The following is a 25,581-nucleotide window of genomic DNA, read 5'->3' on the forward strand; positions in this document are numbered from 1 at the left end:
TGATAAATGTCCCTCATACTGCTTTTTGGGGGCAGTTTTTCATTCAGTTTTTTGTGAGCCAAAGCCAGAAGTGGATCCAGCAGGAAGAAGAAGTATAAATCATTCCTTTATATTTCCCATTACTTTAGAATCCACTTCTGATTTTGGCTCAAAATGCTGAATGAATAATTGCCACAAAAAACTGTGGGTGAACCCCTACCCCCAACCACAATACCTTGCATAATATCTATGACCTTGACTATAGATACGGATAGCTGCAAAATAGATTTCTATCCAGCTTGGATATTGAATTAGAATAGTGTCCGACTGGGCTATCAGGTATGTAATAATTGTCAGACTGGGGGTCCAGTTATATGGGGCAATGTATATCATTTGAAAAAGGGTGCCCTTTAAAAATTGTGAATATTCCCAGCATTGAATGGATTATACTTTTCTATGGGTTAGCTCATGGAAAGGGAATAGTTAACAAATAAACCATTTTTCAACCAGTGGTCTGTGAATGGGTAACATGGATATAGTTTAATTTAATGTCCAAGCCTTTTATTGCATCTTTTAATGCAACATTTGTCACTGCTTAAAACATGAAAATCAATAGCAAGATGAATATAGCAGTGTAAAATAGCTAGAGGCTTGTAGGTGATTGAGAAAGATAAGAAGAGATGTGGAGCAGTGCTAATGCATATAATGTGCAGGCAGCAGGCAAGCAATACACTCAATAGCCTCCTCATGTTCTCTGATTTCAGGATGCCAGCAGAGCTCGGGGCCAGTGAATCCTTTTCCCATGCCAATGCCTGGTTCAGCAAGTCTGGGAGGACAAGGAGGGGAATTGTTACCGCACTTCCTTCTAGAACCTGAGGATGTTTTTATTGTGAAGAACAAGCCGGTGACCCTGAGCTGCAAAGCAACCCCAGCTACACAAGTCTACTTCAAATGCAATGGAGAGTGGGTCCACCAGACTGACCATGTGATTCAGCACAGTGCAGACCGCAGTACGGGTAATGCACAATATAATATAATTCAATATAAATTATGTACATCCCAATATGGTAATAGTTCTCCATTCACATAAGACCAGGTTCATATTTATTTGACAAAAACAACTGAAGACAAAGTTGTGTTTTGGCTGTCAGGGTTCGTGTTTCTCATCTGGATGGAATAGTGTAGACCTCTGCACTATTTCATAGAACAGAGCTCAGTAAAAGAAACACTTACTGTAGGCACAGATTCATCAAACTATGTGAGAGAAAAAATAGAGAGATTTTACCACAGCAGCCAATCACAGCTCAGCTTTCACTTTACCTCAGCTCAGATTTATCAAACTGTGTGATTTTTCAAACTGTGTGAGAGAAAATATAGAGAGATTTTCCCACAGCAGCCAATCACAGCTCAGCTTTCACTTTACCGCAGCTCGTTAGCTGAGCTGTGATTGGTTGCTGTGGGAAAATCTCTCTATATTTTCTCTCACAAAGTTCGATAAATCTGGGCCATAGTATGAAAATATAGAGAGATTTTCCCACAGCAGCCAATCACAGCTCAGGTTTCACTTTACCTCAGCTCATTAGCTGAGCTGTGATTGGTTGCTGTGGGAAAATCTCTTTATATTTTCTCTCACACAATTTGATAAATCTGGGCGGGAAAAAATATAGAGAGATTTTCCCAAAGCAGCCAATCACAGCTCCGCTTTAACTTTACCTCAGCTTGTTAGCTGAGCTGTGATTGGTTGCTGTGGGAAAATCTCTCTATATTTTCTCTCACACAGTTTGATAAATCTGGGCCAAAACTGTGTGAGAGAAATTATATAGAGAGATTTTTCCCACAGCAACCAATCACAGCTCAGGTTTCACTTTACCTCAGCTTGTTAGCTGAGCTGTGATTGGTTGCTGTGGGAAAATCTCTCTATATTTTCTCTCACATAGTTTGATAAATCTGGGCCTATCCTATGGCCCAGATTTATCAAATTGTGTGGGAAAAAATATAGAGAGATTTTCCCACAGCAGCCAATCACAGCTCAGCTTTCACTTTACCTCAGCTTTTTAGCTGAGCTGTGATTGGTTGCTGTGGGAAAATCTCTCTATTTTTTCTCTCACATAGTTTGATAAATCTGGGCCTGTATAAATAAACCACGTGGTAGACACAATTTTTTTTTTTGACCGTAAGATATATGCCCAATGCCACAAAGTGAGTCCTCCGACATATACACCATCTAGGAGTGAAGTCTTTTGATATATAGATTCCGTTTCCTTTCTAAATCAGTTACTCCAATCCATTTACAGGTCTGATATTTATGTGGCAAATGTTATTTGTAAATTTTCTTTAAAAAAAAAAAAAATCAGGCTTGCCCCCAATAAGTTAACAATGAAAGGATTATTTAAAAGAAATTTTAATTTTTTTTAGGAGGTCATGAGCCATCTTTTTACATTTTCTCTGAGCTATTTGTACTACCCTGCGCCCTGTGTACACTTAGTTGTCTTTGAGTTTACTATGGTAACAGAGCTGAACAATGTTCTGCCAAGAAAAGAGAAATTCATATTTTTTTAGCCTATGGTTCACACTGCAGAATTTCTGCCGGAGATCGAGCCGGCTGCGCTAGGATCGAGCAGACTGCATTGCTGCCCCCATAGACTGCAATGCATTTCTGGGTGGATCTTTTGGGAGATCTGCTCAGAAATGCATTGCCATCTATGGGGACAGCAATATAGTCCGTGATGTCCTAGTGCTGCCGGCTTGATCTCTGGCAGAAATTCTGCCAAGAAATTCCACAGTATGAACCTAGCCTTAGGGTTCATGAACATAGGCAATATGGCTCTGTGCAAGCTTTTGTAGTCTTAAAGGGGTAATCCGGTGGAAAACATTTTTTTTTTTTAATCAACTGGAGCCAGAAAGTTAAACAGATTTGTAAATTACTTCCATTAAAAAACCTTAATCCTTCCAGTACTTATTAGCTGCTAAATACTACAGAGGAAATTATTTTCTTTTTGGAACACATAGCTCTCTGCTGACATCTCTGTCCATTTTTAGAACTGTCCAGAGTAGGAGAAAATCCACATAGCAAACATATGCTGCTCTGGACAGTTCCTAAAATGGACAGAGATGTCAGCAGAGAGCACTGGGCTTGTGAGGTCGAGAGCTCTGTGTTCCAAAAAGAAAAGAATTTCCTCTGTAGTATTCAGCAGCCAATAAGTACTGGAAGGATTAATATTTTTTAATAACATTCATTTACAAATCTGTTTAACTTTCTGGCACCAGTTTATTTAAAAAAAAAAAAAATTAAAAAAGTTTTCCACCGGAGTACCCCTCTAATATGTAGCAGCAATAGCAGTCTCTTTCGTCTATAGCTCTATATGCCTCCATACAGAGGAATATAGATTGTTTTTAGTCTAGAGCAGGTATCTCAAACTGTGGCCCTCTAGATGCTACAAAACTTCAATTCCCAGCATGCCCAGACAGCCAACGGCTGTCTGGGCATGCTGGGAGTTGAAGTTTTGCAACATCTGAAGGGCCACAGAATGGATATCATATTTACAATGTATTTTTTGTATTTTATTATCTGTCCTTCCATGTTTGGAAAGGGATAAAGGAATAAACACAAAGAACTTTTTCAATTTTAGCACGTGAATGAAACAGGGCACGCTACTGTACAAAACCTTCAAATTTATTCAGGTCCGTAGTAGAAAACTATTTTCTGACACACACACGTAAACATATATTAGTCTTGTCTGTATCAGTCTTGTCTGTTTTGCCAGCCGCAGTACACAGTTATATGTAAATTATTTAGTTGAACAACAATTTAACAAAACTTTCGGAGCGCAAAGCGTTTAATTCACATTAGTGTCAAATGGTGGCTTCATGTCCTTGAATAATTAACCATTCCACTTCTGCATACTTATTATTCTGTGTTCTTTGTGTTTACTGTAGTGATGAGGGGAATTGCCCATATTAGAATTCGCAATATTTCACAAATATGTAGACGAATATTCATACTATATTCGTGTAATTTCGCATATTCGCATAAGCGAACATTCGCATATGTGAATATTTGCATATTCACGTATTCGAGGAAGAAAACAGTGAGGGGCTGGGCAACATTACTATTGGTTGCTATGGATGTTGTTGATAACCTCTGACAAGTGTATTTGCCTCATTCTAATTGGCCCACAAAATCAAGAAAAGAAAGTCTATATAGACCAAAGTATCAGAAAATCATTAAAGGGGTGCTACCGTGGAAAACTTTTTTTTTTTTTAATCAACTGGTGCCAGAAAGTTAAACAGATTTGTAAATTACTTCTATTTAAAAATCTTAATCCTTCCAGTACTTTTTAGGGGCTATATACTACAGAGGAAATGCTTATCTTTTTAGATGTCTCTGATTTCATGACCACAGTGCTCTCTGCTGACCTCTGCTGTCCATTTTAAGAACAGGAGAAAATCCTCATAGCAAACATATGCTGCTCCGGACAGTACCTAAAATGGACAGCAGAGGTCAGCAGAGAGCACTGTGGTCATGACATCAGAGAAATCTAAAAAGATAAGCATTTCCTCTGTAGTATACAGCCCCCAAAAAGTACTGGAAGGATTAAGATTTTTAAATAGAAGTAATTTAAAAATCTGTTTAACTTTCTGGCACCAGTTGATTTAAAAAAATAAAGTTTTCCACGGTAGCACCCCTTTATACCTTTGGTTCATAATGCACAAAAAAGAGCCACGGCGGTCTGGTCTTACATTTTCTCACACACCCAACTAGGTAATTTATTTATGTACTTTATTCATTTCTTGTTGGACCTCCAGTCTTAGCCTTTACGGGTGAAACCACTATAGTCTCTATGCACCTGATCATGTGGCCAGTATCTAGGACTTAACCCTTTCCTGGTTCATTGGTTTACTTATTCTGGGCAATTCTCTGTGTTTCCCCACTAACTACACAATTTTGGCAATCTATTTATGAATCTGATGAGCCTTGACCAGATCCCCCCTTTCCTGCCTCTGTGGATTTGGAGTTGTATCTCCTGCCATTTTATGTTCTTTTAAATGTTTGTCTCTTTTTTGTGCATTATGTACCAATAAAATATAGTGATTTTCTGATACTTTGGTCTATATATACTTTCTTTTCTTGATTTTGTGATTTCTCAGCGTAGGATCTATTTACTGTGAAGGGGTATCTATTGGTGTTGCTAATTGGCCCACAAGTGAAAAGAAGGAATATGTGAATGTTCACATATGCGAATATTCGTGATTTTGAATATATAGCAAATATATTCGCAATAAAAATTTGAAATGCGAATATTCGTGCCCCAACACTAGTGTTTAATAGGTATAACCGGCTGCAACTGCTGCACCGGTTTACTGCGCGCAACCCGTTCCCCCCTACTGGACCTGGATTGGCTGTGGGGCTTTGGGACTAGTCATTATATAACTGAAGATAACAATTCTAAGAGCTATAGATATAGTCTAATAGGCATCCAAAGTTCACTCTACTTTCCCGCATACATACACAACCCCCTTCCACCTCTAGCTCCCTTTACAATAGGGAGAAGAAGACAAGAGGTTCACGGCTTGGAGCTTGACAAATGACAGTAACTGGGAAATATGCCACCAGGCTCTGCATTTTTACTTTATCATATTTCACAATGCCATAGCGAGGAGAGCGCAGAAAAGAGGGAGATGGGCAGAGGATGTAACAGGTTTTTTTGTTATTGTCTTTTGTTAATTAATTAAACTCCAAATAAGGCCATTCTGCTGCTCATTATAATGAGCTCAGAACAAAAGCCAGGCAGAAGGGAGATAGGCACAGGATACAGAGCACCGCAGCTACCTCTTGCCTTTTTCCCTTGACAAAAGACTTTAAGGCAAGCAGTCCATGGACAGAGAATAGTTCGCCTGCACTTGCTTGATAAACCCGGACTCTTTCGTTAATGTAAAATTTGCAGAAATTCAGAACAGTGAATGGCTGTTCCTCATGCTGGACTATTGTCAGTGTTTATAAGATTCCAAAGAAACCATTCCTTCCACATCTTCAATGTAAAAAATGAAATAAAATAGGCAGCTTCCCAGCTTGTGTAGATTATAAAACCTCCTACATTCCTACACAATTCCTGTGGAAACCAATGTGACTAATATAACATAATATTTGAGCTTAAAACTGTAAATATCAATAAACAAGATTGCCAAAATTGCAATGGATTCAATGGATTCTGTACCACAATATTTATTTTAGGGTCACAATTGAATTATTATTGCATTTATGTAAAATAGGAAGCATAGAAATGTATAACATTTGCCAGCAGAAAAAGACCACCTATTATAGCTAGTATGCACTGTTGTTTTTTTTTTATTATTTTTTTTTATTTTTTTTTTAATCTTGGGATAGATAAACATTTATTCCTTATGTGTTTATGGGGTATTTGTGTTTATGGGGTTATGTGTTTTTAGGATAAGCCATTATATAACTTCTATGTGGGATTTTCCTATATTTCTGCTCTGTAGGCTTTATCTGGAATTTTAAGTTGTCCGAGAACTTGTAGGTGAAGCCTAACCTCAGATTTCTCCCATGCACTGCACACACACAGAGCAGGGGGGCTGCACTTCTATGTCTCTATACACTGCACACACAGAGTACACAAGGCTATGTCTCTATATACTGCACACACAGAGGAGGAGATCCTACACTGCTATGTCTCTATACACTGTACACACAGAGGACACAAGGCCAGGGGCGGACTAACCGGACGGTCTAATCGGATGTTGTCCGAGGGCCGGGCCGGGTACAGAGCCCGCCGCTGCCACCATTCCTGAGGATCCGGGACAATTGTCCTGGATCTGCAGCAGATAGCGCTGCCTTCTCCTGTATGTGCGGTACACGCACATGCAAGAGATGGTGTCCCCTCCATGTGAGCCGCGTCTGCACCTACACAGAGGAGACATGACTTCTGATGTCACTCATCGGTGCCTGCACTGTGGAGGTAGGGAGACGATGGCCCCTGCTGTGCTCCGGAGGAGAAGATTGCTGCATGGGACATCAGGTGAGCATAATTTTTTTTGATGGGGACCCTGCTGCCTACACCTACTGAGGGGGAACCCGGCTGCCTACACCCACTGTGGGGGAACTCTGCTGCCCACACCTACTGTGGGGGACCCCACTGCCTACACCTACTGTGGGGGGGACCCAGCTGCCTACACCTACTGTGAGGGGGACCCTGCTGCCTACACCTACTGTGGGGGGGACCCAGCTGCCTACAACTACTGTGAGGGGGACCTCGCTGCCTACACCTACTGTGATGGGGACCCTGCTGCCTTCACCCACTGTGGGGGAACTCTGCTGCCTACACCCACTGTGGGGGAACTCTGCTGCCCACACCTACTGTGGGGGACCCTGTGGGGGGACCCTGCTGCCTACACCTACTGTGGGGGGGACCCCACTGCCTACACCTACTATGAGGGGGACCCTGCTGGCTACACCCACTGTGAGGGAACTCTGCTGCCTACACCTACTGTTGGGGAACTCTGCTGCCTACACCTAATCTGAGGGGACTATCTATTATGTTCCTGCCAAGCTAATATGGGGACAAACTATAAAACTAATAGGAGGGCTACCTACTACCTGCATAGGGGGTTTTCATACAGGAGCAGCTATCTGGGGAATTTACCCACAGGACACATAACTACCCACCTGGGGGACATTAACTACCATGGCACATGATCTACCGGGGGCCACTACCTACTGGGGACATTACCTACCTGTAAATTCTGTAAGAAACTGCTTATTTTCTGTCCACTAACAGAAAATACTTTGATAGTGCCCCTCCCAAGACTAGACTCTGGATCCGCCACTGGGTGGAGGGGGGTGCTAGCTACATACTTGACTAACTACCTGGCTACCTAACTTTATACCTACTTACCTACATACCCGGCTATCTAACTACCTACATACCTGGCTGCCTAACTACCTACCTACATATCTTGCTACTTACCTACTGTAAGGATTCCTCCTTGGGGATTAGCTCGGGGATCATCCTGGACCACGCCACAGGATGCGTTTCTTCTCAATAAACCAGCAAGCAAACGGTTCTAATGCAAATCTGGCACCTTGCCAGTTTTATTACACAGGTTGCAGGGAAAGAAATAAACAAAAAGCAGGAACAAACAAAATCCTAGACCGTCTGGTCACTGACTACACAGATCAGCTTGTCCTGACTGAGCTACCCTCAGTCGGTTAAACATATGTCCCCTGCAACCTTTTACTCACAATGTCACTCTCTTTGAGCCACTCAGCTCGGGCTGTGTACTCCTCAGCAGCCTCTGTCTCTTCCCTACAGCCCACATGCTGTCTCCTAGGAAGAGCCCCAACTATTCTGTTCCTTTTCCTTTTAAACACACACTTTCCCTTCCTGATACCTCATTAATCAGGCCACAGGTGGAGCATTCTGCAGAGATAGCAAGGGAAATACACCCTTTCCTTGCCACACTGCCACACTACATACCTGGCTACCTAACTATGTACATACCTGGCCTTCATACATGGCTGCCTAAGTGCCTAGCTAATCACCTACCTACATATCTGACTTTCTGATCTACCTACCTATTTACCTGGCCACCTACCAAGGAGGGCATTATTACTGTTTGTGGGCCTATAAATGGGAAGATTGTGTAGAGGAGGGGAGGGCACTGGAAAAATGCAGAGTCTAACATGTTTGTCCTGTAGATGAGATTGACATGGCGCTCTGATCCAGACGGAGAAGAAAAGGAAAGAGGACGCCGCTGATCAGAAAAGACGTATTTGTAAGTCCCTTTATGTAACTGTAATCACTTATATGGTATACATATTGGGGGAGAGTTATCAAAACCTGTTCAGAGAAAAAGTTACCCAGTTGCCCATAGCAACCAATCAGCTCACTTCTTTCATTTCTAACAAGGCCATTGCAAAATGAAAGAAGCAAGCTGATTGGTTGCTGTGGTCTACTGGGTAACTTTTCCTCTGGACAGGTTTTGATAAATCTCCCCCATCCTGTGTACAGCTGGTATCTACCGCCATATGTTTCTGTATATAATCACCTGTATTGTATGCAGATCCTATATAGTATACTGGTCTGTATATAGTTTTATTTAGTACAGTATGGCGGTATTATCCTGTTATTGTGTGGTGGTATATATTTATTCATTGTATACTGGTATTATTGGTCATGGAAAATAATTTTACCTACATTAAAGTGTTTCTTATATATAACATGCAGTTTATTTTGTGTGTAGGGGTGGTCAAAGGATTTGGGTGGAATAGGGGAAGAAGTGTGACCAGCGGCAGAGCATTGCGGGGGGCCCTTGCTTTTTTGGTCTGGGGGCCCTGAGTGTTGTCAGTCCACCCCTGCACAAGGCTATACTTCTATGTCTCTATACACTGCACACAGAGAGCACACAAGGCTATATTTCTATGTCTCTATACACTGCACACACAGAGAGGAGAAGATCCTGCACTTCTATATTTCTATACACTGCACACACAGAGGACAGTCTGTACTTCTAGGTTTCTATACACTGTACACACAGGGAAGGGGAGCCTGCAGTTCTATGTTTTTATACACTGCACACACAGAGGAGGGGAGTCTATACCTCCATGTCTCCCATATACTGCACTGAGAGGAGGAGACCCTACACTGTTATGTCTCTATACATCGCACACACAGAGGAGGGGTGTAGCAACTACTATGTCTCTATACACTGCACACAGAGGAGGGGAGTACCGACTACTATGTCTCTATACACTGCTCACATAGGAGGGGAGTACCTAATACTATGTCTCTATACACTGCACACACACACACACACACAGAGAAAGGGAGCCTGCACTTCTATATTTCTATACACTGCACACACAGAGGGCAGTCTGTACGTCTAGGTTTCTATACACTGTACACACAGAGAAAGGGGAGCCTGCAGTTCTATGTTTTTATACACTGCACACACGGAGGAGGGGAGTCTATACCTCTATGTCTCCCATATACTGCACAAAGAGGAGGAAATTCTACACTGTTATGTCTCTATACATCGCACACACAGAGGACAAAAGGCTATACTTCTATGTTTCTATATACTGCACACTCAGAGGAGGGGGGCTGCACTTCTATGTCTCTATACACTGCACACACAGAGGACACAAGGCTATATTTCTATGTCTATATACATTGCACATAGAGGAGGATATCCTGCATTTCTATATCTCTATACACTGCACACACACAGAGGAGGAGATCCTGCATTTCTATATCTCTATACACTGTACACACAGAGGAGATCTTGCACTTCTATATTTCTATACACTGCACACACAGAGGACAGTCTGTACTTCTTGGTCTCTATACACTCCACACACAGAGGAGGGGAGTCTATACCTCTATGTCTGTCATATACTGCACAGAGAGGAGGAGATCCTACACTGTTATGTCTCTATACATCGCACACACAGGATAAAAGGCTATACTTCTATGTATTTATACACTGCACACAGAGGACACAAGGCTATATTTCTATGTCTCTATACACTGCACACACACAGAGGAGGAGATCCAAAAATTCTATATCTCTATACACTGTACACACAGAGGAGGGGAGTACCGGCCACAATGTCTCTATACACTGCACACACACAGAGGAGGAGATCCTAAATTTCTATATCTCTATACACTGTACACACAGAGGAGGGGAGTACCGGGTATACACTGCACACACACACAGAGGAGGAGATCCTGCATTTTCATATCTCCATACACTGCACACACAGAGGAGGGGAGTACCGACTGCAATGTCTCTATACTTCACACACACAGAGAAGGGGAGCCTGCACTTCTATATTTCTATATACTGCACACACAGAGGACAGTCTGTACTTCTAGGTCTCTATACACTGTACACACAGAGAAGGGAAGCCTGCACTTCTATGTCTTTATACAACGCACACACAGAGGACACAACACTATACTTCTGTGTCTCTATATACTGAACACACAGAGGAGAGGGGGCTGCACTTTTATGTCTCTATACACTGCACACACAGAGGAGGGGAGCTGCACTTTTATGTCTCTATACACTGTACACACAGAGGAGGGGGGGCTGCACTTCTAGTCTATATACACTGCACACACAGAGGACACAAGGCTATAATTCTATGTCTCTATATACTGCACACACATAGGAGGGGGGTTGCACTTTTATGTCTCTATACACTACACACACAGAGGGGGGCTGCACTTCTTTGTCTCTATACACTGCACACACAGAGGACACAAGGCTATACTTCAATGTCTCCATATACTGCACACACAGAGGAGGGGGGGGGGGCTGCACTTTTATGTCTCTATACACTGCACACACAAAGGACACAAGGCTATATTCTATGTCTCTATACACTGCACACACAAAGGACACAGGGCTATACTTCTATGTCTCTATACACTGCACACAGAGGATGGGGGGGGCTGCACATCTATGTCTATACACTGCGCACACAGAGGGAAGCCTACACTTAACAGCTGCATAAATAGTTATTATAATTTTTATTACTTACTGAGGTGCTGCCCCCCTCAACACTGCTGCCCTAAGCGCAGTCCCATGCATGGCTAATGACAAATGCAGCCCTGTTCAGATCCAATTGTTAGAATGAGCTAGAACAAGTGTGCAGTTGAGAACGTCTATCCCCAGCATGCTGCAAAATATGGATTCTATAGTAAGTCTATGAAGCCCATCTTCTGGGCTAGCCACATGCTTCTCCCGGCTTGTTCTAGTGATTGCTGAACACTGAGACCACGAAAAATTAAAACTAATGACATGCCTCTGTGATTTATCAAATGTTTTTGAAATGATAATATTGCTTTAAATGCACTCACTGTGGATTTACTACATATGATGGAAGTTTGTTCCAAGCAACTATTACTCTTTCAGGAAAAAAATATTTTCTAACATGACTTCCGATCTCCCCCCAACTAACTCAGATATTCCCCCCTTGTTCTTCTGTTCAGTTTCCTATTAAAAAAACTTCTTTTCTGAGCCTTAGTTAACCCTTTTTAACCATACCCCACCCTTTCTATCTTTATGGCATTAATGATGAAAACCCACAATACTAGATACTACTGCAATGCTCAGCAGTATTACTATGACACACTTGACACTCTATGGTAGTGTCACGAGAGAGAACTGTTGATGAGCACAGATTTGTTTATTATGGGTAAATACAGGGAATCTGAAAATATAAGTTGTCACAAACATCTGACTTAATGGTAATGGATTCCGTGATAAGAAAGATCTATTTTTACAGGCTTTTATCCTATTTTTTCTGCAAACTACAGACTAAAGCTTTATAAATCCCCTCCAGTTTAAAACCTGTGGTGTAATCATCATTAATCCCTTCTAACAATTACTATACTATGCAAGTACTTTTTTTTCTTACTGCATTGACAACATAGAAAAAGACTTTACAAGGGCAATGAAGACCCACTGTGAGTAGCATTGCTTTATGATTATGGAACCAAGGATAAGCTTCTTCTGAATTCCATTGCTGTTTTAAGTGGAGTTCGATCTCTTCTTTTGAATTTAAGAAGAAATAGTTGTAAATAGAGGAAAAAGGGTGTTTCCCATAATAAGCTCAAAATTTACATACCAAAATTACGTCTTTGCTTTATTTCAAATTTAAGTCCAGGTTCACACAGAGTGATTTTCAGTGCTCATTTCAGTTGCTCATCACATGCTCATCTACTGTTTTCAATAGGAGTATGCACTGCAGTTCATGTGTTTCTTACAAGCGCTCATTTCAAATATGTTAAAATAAGGGAAATGTATTTATTCCAAGCTTATTACTCTGGAATACAAGTCAGATTAACCCCTAGAGGACACAGGGCATACTTGTATACTCTGTGTCTCGTCCAAACCCTGCGCTTGCTTCATAGATTGTGAGTCCTGGCTGCTATCAGCCCATCTGATTACCGCCATTATGGTCTCCTCGCCTGCCTCCAGGGCCAACCCGGTGATTTTCTGCAGACTATTGAAGTAGATCACAGATTATACTAAGCAGTGCCACAGTATCCTGTGAGACTTAAAGGGTACCTCTCATCAAATAAACTTTTGATATATTTTAGATTAATAAATGTTGAATAACTTTCCAATAGCATGTTAATGAAAAATATGCTTCTTTCTATTGTATTTTTCCCGATCAGTCCTGTCAGCAAGAATTTCTGACTCATGATGGAGTCCTAAACACTCAGAGCTGCCAGCCTGCTTTGTTCACAGCCAAACAGGCTGTGAACAAAGCAGGCTGGCAGCTCGGAGTGTTCTCCTTTGTGAACAAATCAGACTGGCAGCTCGTAGTGTTTAGGATTCCAGCATGAGTCTGAAATGCTTGCTGCCAGGACTGGTAGGGAGACCCCTAGTGGTCATTTCTTCAAAGTGGAAAATTAAATAGAAAGAAGTATATTTTTTAATAACATGCAATTGTAAAGTAATTCTGCATACATTAATCTATAATATATCAATAGTTTTTTTGATGAGAGGTACCCTTTAAAAATGTACAAAAAAAAAAGTTTGAATAAAAGGGAGCCCCTCCCCTAATAAAAACTTACATTTACCTCTTTTCCCAGAGGGAGTAAACTTCGGTCCCGGCAGTTTTAACCCTTACAGCTGCGGTCGGAAATGACCGCGGGCTGTAAGTGTTCTGACAGAGGGAGGGAGCTCCCTCTGTCTCCTTTGCAGCACCCCGCAGCGCGATCGTGGGGTGCTGTGTGTGGCCGCACTGCCGGGAGTGAAGTTCACTTCACTCCTGACAGTTTAACCCCTACAGCCGCGGTCAGAAGTGACCGCGCGCTGTAAGGAGTTCTGACAGAGGGAGGGGGCTCCCTCTGTCTCTCCTGCAGCACCCCGGAGCATCACGGGGTACTGCTGCATACCTGGGCAGCCGGGGGTCCTACAAAGACCCCCAGGTCTGCCCTGGGTATTGCCTGTAGGACGTGCCAGAAAAATGCATAATGTGTAGGATCGCATTGGCGGACATGGCGGAGCATGTAATATGCTGCGGATGTCCACCATGTGATCCTACACATTATGCAGCAGTCACGGTAATGAGCTCCCTGCTGCGGCTGGGTAGCTTTGTGTGTCCACTCATAGCGGCGGATTTCCCGCCAGCAGTCATGAGCGGACACACTGAGCTACCCAGCCGCAGCAGGGATGGAAATATTCGCCATGAGCGGGTGCTTATTCCCACAACATGGCGGATATATCCACCTTAACTGTCACAGACAGACGCGTTATACTGCCAGCCGACCAAGGACCAATCAGAGAGGTCCCTGGTCCAGCCAATAACTTGTAGGGGTGCGGTATATAAATGGGGTCACTTGTGGGGGTGGGGGTACTGTTCTGCCCTGAAAGCCAAATGGCGCTCCTCTCCTTCTGAGTCCTACCACGCGGCCAAGGAACCATATATGGCCAAAGCGGGGGTATTTCCGAACATGGGACAAGCAGCTAAATAAAATATAGAATGCATTTCTTTCAATATCAGAAGTGATGTACAAAAAATATGCCCCCCAAATGATGCATTTGTGAAAAATTGCAAATGTCGAATTTTTAACACTGACTTTGTAATAATTCCTGCCAAAAAACTATGGTGTTAAAATACTCACTGTACTCCCTAGCGAATATCTTGAGGGGTCTAGTTTTTAAAATGGGGTCATTTGGGAGGGTGTTCCTATGTTCTACTACCTTTTAATTTCAGCAAACCTTGCATAGCACATAAAAAAAGATGTACTTTTCAAATTTTCAAAATTTTCAAAATTTCAAGTTAAATTGTTAGGCTTCTAACTAATTTAAAATGTTAATTAAAAACAAAAAAATGACGACAAAATAAAGTAGACATCTGAAAGTATAAGTTTCATAAACTATTTGGTCAGTAAGTATAAATATATGCAACCAATTAGTGTTAAAATAGCAAAAAATCTTAATTTTTTGTAAAAATTTCATGATTTTTGCATTGTAAAAAAAAACTACAAATGATATCGGCTTACTTTTACTATGTACATGAAGGACAACTTGTGACAAAAAAACAATGTCAGAATTATCGTGATTGGCAAAACGTTACCAGAGTTATTCTCTAATAAAGACAGACATCCCCGATTTGAAAAAACAGGCCTGGTCTTTCAGGGGCGTACAGGTTTATTTGCATTGGTCCTTAAGGGGTTAACACTACTGCTTTATTCCTTGTTGAAGTTCCCTTCCTCCAACTACAAGTATCAGGATTCCTTGTTTGTAAGTGTGAGGGCACTTTTCTCCCTCCCACACATCAGTCACCCCACCCATTGAAGCACACCAGGGACAATTCCCTGCAACACTGTGGAGAATGTTCTCCCCTCCACCCAGCGGTCGCTCTACCCATTGAAGCAGACAGGCTCCTTTTTAACACCTGACTAGTAATGTAATGTCTCGGTTCACACTGTAACCTCGCAAAACCTGAGATGACACTCATTTTGGATGCTGCTAAAAATAAAATCGGGGCAAAGGTTACATAAAAATTGCTAGATAAACTACCAAACACAGGTACAGACACTATATTATGATCTACACGAACTTTACAGCCCCTATAGCATAGTCAAATAAAAAAAATCATGGAACACCTTTAAGAAACTTTAAAAAATTTTGCCCAGAAACCTTAAGAAATTTTGCCCAGAAAACCCCTTTAAAGAGTACCTCTCATAAATTATATATATATATATATATATATATATATATATATATATATATATATATAGAAAGTCCATAAGTCCATTGTTATTCACATGTGGTGTGCTGCCTTTATCCATTATATATATATATATATATATATATATATATATATATATATATATATATATAAATAATTTATGAGAGGTACTCTTTAGAGGGGCTTTCTGGACAACATTTCTTAAAGAGGTGTTCCAGGATTTTTTATATTTGACTATGCTATAGGGGCTGTAAAGTTAGTGTAGATCGTAATGTATTGTCTGTACCTGTGTTTGGTAGTTTATCTCGCAATTTTATATATATATATATATATATATATATATATATATATTATAATATATATATTATAGCTTAATCTATATAGATCAACTTTGCAGTTGGCTTTTATTATAATAATTATTCCTTTCATATCTAATTTCGTTTTGAAACTCTGGCCACTAGGGGTTTCCCTAGGAGTGCCTGTTTCAGTGATTTTGGACTAACGCCGGCCTGGCTGTTGAGTCCGAAATTGCAAGACTCAGCGCAGCTTCCCGCCTGTCAATCAGATGGGAGCGAGCGATGTGCGCGTATCTCTGCAGGGCACGGCAGCTCTGTCCTCAGATGTTTCTCCTCTCTGTATGGCACGTGTAAAGCCAAACAGAGAGGAGGAGACACAGAAGCTGCCATCCCTCCCTTGTATTCAGCCTGTATGCGTGCTCCCAAGAGGGAGTGCCACATACAGGAAGAAGGGGGGAAGCGAGCTCCGACCAGGCATCAGAGGACATTGCGTCTGCCGTGCCCCGCCCACTTCCTCCGCTCGTACACAGCACCATACTGAGCTACCGAAGATGGAATAAAAAAGGTATTTTTAAGAGGTATTGTACTAAAATAAGGTCAGGAATAGAGTTAGTTAGAGTCAGGGACAGATGGGGAGGTGGATTAGGGAAAGTATAGTTTATGATAGGTACTCTTTAACTATTTATGATTACAGATCATGTCTCTACATTGCAATGTCTTCTGGTTTGCATTTTGCAGTCTCAGCGTTCAGAGAAAAACAGAAACAAAACAACAAAAAAGTTTTTTTTATCAATACAAAAAAGGCTATGTAAGACAGCACACTGTGATTCAGTGTCAATGCAAGTCATAAAACTGTACAGCTGTGCTATGTAAGCTCTTCACAGACGCATGCGTTGTTATGTAAAATTGCATTTAACATCTTGCATTCTGCCCTTTATCATGCTAAAAGATAGTAAATACGGAAAGTACAGATCAGTGTACAGAGAACTACTTGTAGATATAGTACAGGGTGGGCCATTTATATGGATACACCTTAATAAAATGGGAATGGTTGGTGATATTAACTTCCTGTTTGTGGCACATTAGTATATGTGAGGGGGGAAACTTTTCAAGATGGGTGGTGACCATGACGGCCATTTTGAAGTCGACCATTTTGAATCCAACTTTTGTTTTTTCAATAGGAAGAGGGTCATGTGATACATCAAACTTATTGGGAATTCACAAGAAAAACAATTACGTGCTTTGTTTTAACATAACTTTATTCTTTCATGAGGAATGCTCGGACCTGACACCCATAATGTGGTGGTGCACCATCTTGCTGGAAAAACTCAGGGAACGTGCCAGGTCCGAGCATTCCTAGATTTTCCTGGAAATTGGATTGGTCATCGTGGGCCAGTTGAATGGCCCTCAAGGTCTCCCAATCTGACACCCTTAGACGTTTATCTTTGGGGTCATCTGAAGGCAATTGTCTATGCTGTGAAGATACGAGATGTGCAGCACCTGAAACTACGGATACTGGAAGCCTGTGCTAGCATTTCTCCTGTGGTGTTGCTATCAGTGTGTGAAGAGTGGGAGAAGAGGGTTGCATTGACAATTCAACACAATGGGCAGCACATTGAACACATTTTATAAGTGGTCAGAAATTTGTAAATAACTCATGAAAGAATAAAGTTACGTTAAAACTAAGCTCATCATTGTTTTTCTTGTGAAATTCCCAATAAGTTTGATGTGTCACATGACCCTCTTCCTATTGAAAAAACAAAAGTTGGATTCAAAATGGCCGACTTAAAAATGGCCGCCATGGTCACAACCCATCTTGAAAAGTCCCCCCCCCCCTCACATATACTAATGTACTACCAACAGGAAGTTAATATCACCAACTGTTCCCATTCTATTAAGGTGTATCCATATAAATGGCCCTCCATGTACAATAGAGTAACATGGGGAAAAGAGTGCTTATGTGAAAAAAGCAGCAATATTTCTACAAATCCTAGAAAATCAGAAACAATAGATGTTCAGCATTATGGATTATTATATATGGATATAAGGGTTGATCTTGATATAAGTGAAGCCTATCCGGGGGGGGGGGAGGGGGGGTCGTGGTGTTTGATTATAAATTTGTTAGGAGAAGTACTCTGTCCGTCCGAATTCACAAGTAACTCTAAGATGGAGAGGTATTATTATCATCATTTGTTTTGTTTAGGTTTGCATTTTGCTGCTTTGTTATTTATTTTTTTCCTTTTCTCCCCTTTCCATTCACTCTCGGCTCCCCACTCCCCCATGATGGAGTGGAAATCGAGTGTTTGAAGGCCCTGCCACTGGATCAAGCAAATAAATAAAAAATGAGTAGTCTCCTTTTAAAAAAAAAAATAATAATAATAATAAGGTGCATAATAGTTGGTTAAATGTATTCCCTGAAATTGTTGATCCTGGAGGGTGCGCAATAACTGCATCAGCAGTGGAACACAGAAAGTCAGGGAGTAGTGGGGCATGAAGGCATAGCAGTCTTCGCTGGCAAGGGGGAAAAGTTAATAAATTAAAAGAAAGGAAAGAAAAAAATAAGGAAAAAAAATAAAAAGAAAAGGAGAAGGAGATAAGAAGGATGAATAGGAGAGAAAAAGTGAACAAATAAATGAACGGAAGAAAAAGGGGACGTGGCTGGGCCCAGTCTGTAAGTTGGAATTGGGAGGCGGGGAAGCTGGAAATAATATTATATTTATTTATTTATTTTTTATTTTAATATGGTGATTTTTTAGAGATGGGGGAGGGGGAGGAGAGGAGGCACTGCAACCGAACTTGAGGAATGTATAGGGAGGGGAGTGGGGGTTAAACATTTTCTGTAATATTGATAGTATGTTAAGAAAATAGAAATGTAATACTATAAAGAATGTATAATTACTGTTATTGAAATGGAATAATAAAAATAATAAAAAGTGAAACTTATCCAAAATAGGAGGGTTTTGGCCACTAGACAAGGTAGTATGTAATACTAGTACTCTAGCTATGTGCATGTATACTCTCTTGGTACCTATAAGCAAAACAAACAAAATCTAAATATAAAAGTGCATCGCTCAAGCTGTGTATTCATTAAAGGGACCAAATACTGCGGGGTTAAAACAAAAAACTTGAACATTTATTATAGTATGGTATAGTATTAACACATTTTTCGAGAGTAAAATCCCTTTCTTGGATACATGGACATGAGAAGCAAACAACCTCATGCAAAGTATTTATATCCACACATCTCACACCAGGACCACTGACTGGTGAGAGGTGCAACACATTAAAACTCAATAAACATGTCAAAAATAGAAGGACTGTAATGTATAAGACACATAACTCGTGTACTCAGTGTCGATGCTGTCCATCTGTTAGAGCTGAAATATGGAGAACGGGAAATTATGTCGAAACACAAACCACCCCATGATAATCAGAGAAGCCTCTGTGTTGTGTCTCTCATTCGCTGTCAGCTGTCTAATACCCAGTAAAATCTTAGGAAGGTATACTCCGTGGTGTGAACAAGAGAGAGGAAAAAAATTGCTCTTAATGACATATGATGCAATGTAAGAAAAAGTACAAATACATGGATAAAAAACACATACATAAAATAGGTAGTACAAACCACAATAATTATAAAACATATTGAGAACTTACTATCACCCATAATAGGTCATTAAAAAAATATTCATTAATTGTTAATTAACAAAAAATGCACAGTTTAGTTGTTAATAATGCTATACAACCTCATTGGTTGTTAAAAATTGCTCTCAGATGTCTCATTCAGACCATTCTGAGCTAGGGTGTTTAATTAAAAAATTTAAAAAATGTTTGTCTTTACATAAAACTTCAAATCTTTTATGGACCTCCGTTGATGTGTTCTATGGGTGTGACCGTAAAAGAAGAAAAATCGGTGTCGTGGCATGCCAAAGAACGTCTTGGAATTAAGATACAGATGTATATTCATCTGACTGAGGCTCAATATGGTCCAGCCAACATATTGGAGGTGATATAGACTAGAGATGAGCGAATCGAAGTTGACGAACCCGAATTCGTTACGAATTTCATGAAAAATTTGATTCGCAACGAATACGAATATCGCCGAGATTCTATCGCGCGAATCGCTTCATTAAACTCCATTTTACAGCGTTCCAGGCTATTGGGGACCTACGATGGCGGATCCACATGTGAGTACATGGGGCAGGGGATTATGGGAGGGTGGGAAACAGCGGTAGAAATGAAGGTAGGCGGGCTGACCCTGAATCACATGTGAGATGCAGCCTATCAGTGTTCACTGACCCCTGTGATGTCACAGCCCCTATATAATCGGCGGCCATCTTGCCTCTCTTCATTTAATCTATGCACTCAGATGGAGAGGACGGTACTGCGTGTGTGTGAATAGCTCATACCAGAGCATTACACTGCAACTGCTAGTCACATCAGCATTAGGGAAAGGCAGGAGTGCAGAGTGCTGTGCTGTTACTCTGAGAAGGATCATTGATTGCTAAACCTCCTATTCACGTTATTGAGCATTGCAGCAGAGAGGGGCAGATAGCTGTCAGCTGCCTCATACAGATCTCCAAGCTGCCTGAACTTTCTGAAGCATCATATCTCCTCATTGTTCAGCCCAATTGAGTTTATTTTTATTTGCTCCACAAAACTTCTGCTGTTCAGAATTGTGTGACACAGTGCAATTTAGGGTTTAATCCCTGGATTTTTTTTGTGGTGCTGCACTGTTGGGTCCTGCTGCTGTTCAGAAATACGTGATTGTTCAGTGGACTGTAGTGCATTTGCACCATTTTGTACCTGTTAATCTGTCAAGGGGCTGGCTGCATACTGTGCAAGTCCAAACAATACTATTCACCAGTTGTTTTTTTATTTTTAACCCCTTAACGACGCAGGACGTATATTTACGTCCTGCGCCGGCTCCCGCAATATGAAGTGGGATCGCGCCGCGATCCCGCATCATATCGCGTCGGTCCCGGCGCTCATCAATGGCCAGGACCCGCGGCTAATACCACACATCGCCGATCCCGGCGATGTGCGGTATTAACCCTTTAGAAGCGACGGTCAAAGCTGACCGCCGCTTCTAAAGTGAAAGTGACCCGGCTGCTCAGTTGGGCTGTTCGGGACCGCTGCGGTGAAATCGCGGCGTCCCGAACAGCTGACAGGACACCGGGAGGGCCCTTACCTGCCTCCTCGGTGTCCGATCGGCGAATGACTGCTCCGTGCCTGAGATCCAGGCAGGAGCAGTCAAGCACCGATAACACTGATCACAGGCGTGTTAATACATGCCTGTGATCTGTTTAGAAGATCAGTGTGTACAGTGTTATAGGTCCCTATGGGACCTATAACGCTGCAAAAAAAATGTAAAAATAAAGTGTTAATAAAGGTCATTTAACCTCTTCCCTAATAAAAGTTTGAATCACCCCCCTTTTCCCATAAAAAAAATAAAACAGTGTAAAATAAAAATAAAAATAAACATATGTGGTATCGCCGCGTGCGTAAATGTCCGAACTATAAACATATATAATTAATTAAACCGCACGGTCAATGGCGTACGCGCAAAAAAATTCCAAAGTCCAAAAAAGCGTATTTTGGTCACTTTTTATACCATTAAAAAATGAATAAAAAGTGATCAAAAAGTCCGATCAAAACAAAATCATACCGATAAAAACTTCAGATCACGGCACAAAAAATGAGTCCTCATACCACCCTGTACGTGGAAAAATAAAAAAGTTATAGGGGTCAGAAGATGACATTTTTAAACGTATAAATTTTCCTGCATGTAGTTATGATTTTTTCCAGAAGTGCGACAAAATCAAACCTATATAAGTAGGGCATCATTTTAACCGTATGGACCTACAGAATAATGATAAGGTGTCATTTTTACCGAAATATGCACTGCGTAGAAATGGAAGCCCCCAAAAGTTACAAAATGGCGTTTTTTCTTCGATTTTGTCGCACAATTATTTTTTTTTCTGTTTTGCCGTGCATTTTTGGGTAAAATGACTAATGTCACTGCAAAGTAGAATTGGCGACGCAAAAAATAAGCCATAATATGGATTTTTAGTTGGAAAATTGAAAGGGTTATGATTTTTAAAAGGTTAGGAGGAAAAAACGAAAGTTCAAAAACGGAAAAACCCTGAGTCCTTAAGGGGTTAAACAGTTTTTTCTGCGTATAGTTACGCATATATAACTGCCCTCATCAGTGCATACCGCATAGGTACATGCAAGTATTGTACCATTTAGTACCTGTTAAGCTGTCAAGGTGCTCCATACCGTCAAAGTCCAAACAATAGTATCCACCGGCTGGTGTATTACAAAAATACAGTTCTTTCTGCTAATAGTTAGGCATATTACTGCCCTCATCAGTGCATACCGCATAGGTACATCCAAGTATTGTACCATGTAGTAGCTGTCAAGGTGCTCCAAACCATCAAAGTCCAAACAATAGTATCCACCGGCTGGTGTTTTACAAAAATACAGAGTTTTTTCTGCTAATAGTTAGGCATATTACTGCCCTCATCAGTGCATACCGCATAGGTACATCCAAGTATTGTACAATCTAGTACCTGTTAATCTGTCAAGGGCCTACATACTGTTCAAGGACAGCCGTAAGTAATCACCTGCTGCTGTTCTAGACAAATACTGTTTAAAGAGTAGTGTAGCGTATTGTAATACCCTCATAAAAGCACTAAGTATGTCAGGCAGAGAAGTGCCAGGATGTGCACAGAGGAGTGGCAGAGGCCTAAATACTTCAGGCAGAGTTGGCAGCAGACTTGGGGCGAGTGGCTCCGATGTAGTGGTCCAGCCTGCTGCATCACCCAGTGGCCATCCGCTCCCTCCTTCATCCAGCCAAGGCTCCACCACCTCAGCCGAAGGGAGCTGTGTGTCAAACCCTCCTTCTGTCGCTCCTGCTTCTCCCGCTTTTAGTCAGCCATTCCGCCAACAATCCATCGGCGAAGCCATGTCCAAGAGACAACAGTATGCACCCACTCAACCAACAGCGCAGAAGTTGAATGTGCTCCTGTCCAAGTTGCTGGTGTTGCAGTCCCTCCCTTTTCAAGTGGTGGACTCTGCATTTTTCAGAGAATGGATGGCTTGTGCCGAGCCGAGGTGGAGAGTCCCAAGCCGTCAATTCTTTGCAAAGAAGGCAGTACCAGCCCTGCATAAGTTTGTACAAGAGAAGGTGGGCCAGTCCTTGAGCCTGTCGGTGTGTTCAAAAGTGCACAGCAGCGCCGACGGGTGGAGCTGTAACTACGGGCAGGAACAATACTTGTCTTTTACGGCTCACTGGGTAAATGTGGTTCCTGCACAGCCACAACAGCGACTTGGACAGGTCACACGCTTTCAGGAAATAATTGCCTCCATGATGCCTCAGGCCTTGGGCCTTAAATTTTTGGAAGTTTAGCAGTAGCTAATACATGCTTAATGCTAATTTCAACATTGATCTTTAAATTCTCAGGGCTCTGCTAGGGCCTTCTCCTACAATGCCGGGGCCAATCCGAGGACCTCACTAAACCATCCAATTAGTAGTAGAGACATGCGGTGTATACAAAGGGCAGGGACTTAATGAACCCGAGCTTATGATTAGTTGTGATTCTCCCTGATCCCTATCGCGAAGGGGGCTCAGCGGGTTACCCGCACCTGTCGGTGAAAGATAGACACACGCTGGTCCGTTCAGTGTAGCGCGCGTGCAGCCCCGGACATCTGAGGGCATAACACACCTGTTATTGCTCGATCTCGCGAGTGATCGTGCAATGTAAGGGGTTATTAAAGCCTCTTGGGTACTGCTGATGCCTACTCCTGACTGCTCCTGTGTCTTTCAGGAAGTACTTGACTTCCTGATGCTTCTGGGCTTGGGCCTTTAATTTTAGGATTTTTGAAATACATGCATACATGCTTAATTAAAATGTCAACATTTATGGTGCAATGTATGAGGTTATTAAACACTCAAGGGTAGTGTTTTTTTTACATTTTCTGATAATTATCACAGTAATAAACTTGAATTTTCCACAATAATAACCATTACACCATTGAACGATTGTTGCGTGTGATTTTTTAAGTAAAATTTTCAAAAAAAATACGCAGAGGGATGAACTCTGCTTCTTTATTTCATAAAAACTTATTTTATAGAAGAATGTCTTTTGGTGGTCCACCGTCCTGCATTATAGAGTCTTCTGGACTCTTGGATATGCGCTTGTTCTTAAACAAAGGTACAAAAACCAAAAATGGCCGGTCAGGGCTATGGAGACTAGTGTTGAGCGGCATAGACCCTATTCGAATTTGCGAATATTCGCGAATATATGGACGAATATTCGTCATATATTCGCGAATATTCGCATATTCGTTATATTCTCGTTTGATTTTCGCATATGCGAAAAGTCGCGTATGCGAAAATTAACATATGTGAATATTAACATATACAAAATTAACATACGCGAAAATTCGCATATGCGAAAAATAGCATATGCTAATTTTCGTATATGCGAATTTTCGCACGACAGTCTCACACAGTAGTATTACAGCCTTCTTTACACCACACAAGCTGGAAGCAGAAAGGGGTGATCACTGTGATGTGTACTGTGAAAAAAAACAAAAAAAAAAAACGAATATTCGTAATTATGAATATATAGCGCTATATTCGCGAAATTCGCGAATTCGTGAATATGCGATATTCGCGAATAATATTCTAATTGCGAATATTCGTGAGCAACACTAATGGAGACGTTGCGCCTACATCTTACGGCCACATGAGCCTTGTGGGTGCTTGTGAGATTAGGTTCTTTGTACCCACACGGCTGGGTCCGGGACACAAATTTTGATTTAAATTTCAAATAAAAAAATCACACATTTCAATGGTCTCCTCATGCTGCAGCCAACTCCAGGCTGCGTCATTCTGGTAATATATAGAGAGCACTCGCTGTCCTAAATTTTTGTTAAAATTTTTCGTAAAAATGTTTTTTTTTTTTTATTAGGGATTGTGAAGCTTTGGTGCGTACTCATGCATCAGCCAACTCCAGCCTGTGTCATTCAGGCAATATATGGTTTACTGATGGTGCTGCTGGGCCTGGGTCTGGGATTTTCAAATTTTCTCATAGGTAGCACCCGCTATCCATAAATTCTTCTTCATAAATTTCTACAATTGTTGTGTTTTTTTTGAGGGATTGTGAAGCCCTAGTGTGTACTCATGCATCAGCCAACTCCAGGGTGTGTCATTCATGCAACATATAGGTAGCACCCGCTGTCCTAAATATTCTTAAAATTATTTTAAAAATGGTTGTATTTTCTTTGGGATTCTGAAGCCCTGGTGTGTACTCAATGCTGCTTCCTGCTACACTCTGTCAGCCCGTTGGTCCTGCGACAGTGTGCTACTCCGCCTCCACATGCTCCTCTGTTTCTTAAGCCTCCACTGCCCGGACAAGTCTCAGTGGCCCTTCCATGTGTGCAGGTCACGGCAGTGTCACGCTGTTCTTCACATGGTTTGCCTTGGCGAGAAGTCTTGGAAACAATGGCCGGTCAGGGCAATGGAGACGTTTCGCATAAATCTCACGGCCACATGAGCCC

At 41.5% G+C, this 25,581-nt stretch overlaps 1 protein-coding gene and 1 long non-coding RNA gene across 5 annotated transcripts in view; one reads left to right on the forward strand and one right to left on the reverse strand.

Moving 5' to 3' along the window:
• UNC5A (unc-5 netrin receptor A) overlaps positions 1–25,581 on the forward strand; it is a 420,372-nt gene that overhangs the window by 233,360 nt on the left and 161,431 nt on the right. For 2 of the 3 annotated variants that reach the window (XM_056574721.1, XM_056574722.1), the window contains exon 2: positions 744–995. The exons of the other annotated variant lie outside the window; for it this stretch is intronic. In XM_056574721.1, coding sequence (XP_056430696.1) covers positions 744–995 — 252 coding nt within the window. The remainder of the gene's footprint in view (positions 1–743; positions 996–25,581) is intronic. 3 annotated transcript variants of the gene reach the window in all.
• Positions 1–25,581, reverse strand: part of LOC130369440 (uncharacterized) — a 69,854-nt gene that overhangs the window by 31,359 nt on the left and 12,914 nt on the right. The window lies entirely within an intron of this gene.

This window comes from Hyla sarda, chromosome 4 (assembly GCF_029499605.1).
Source record: "Hyla sarda isolate aHylSar1 chromosome 4, aHylSar1.hap1, whole genome shotgun sequence".
In the NCBI taxonomy this organism is placed as follows: domain Eukaryota; kingdom Metazoa; phylum Chordata; class Amphibia; order Anura; family Hylidae; genus Hyla; species Hyla sarda.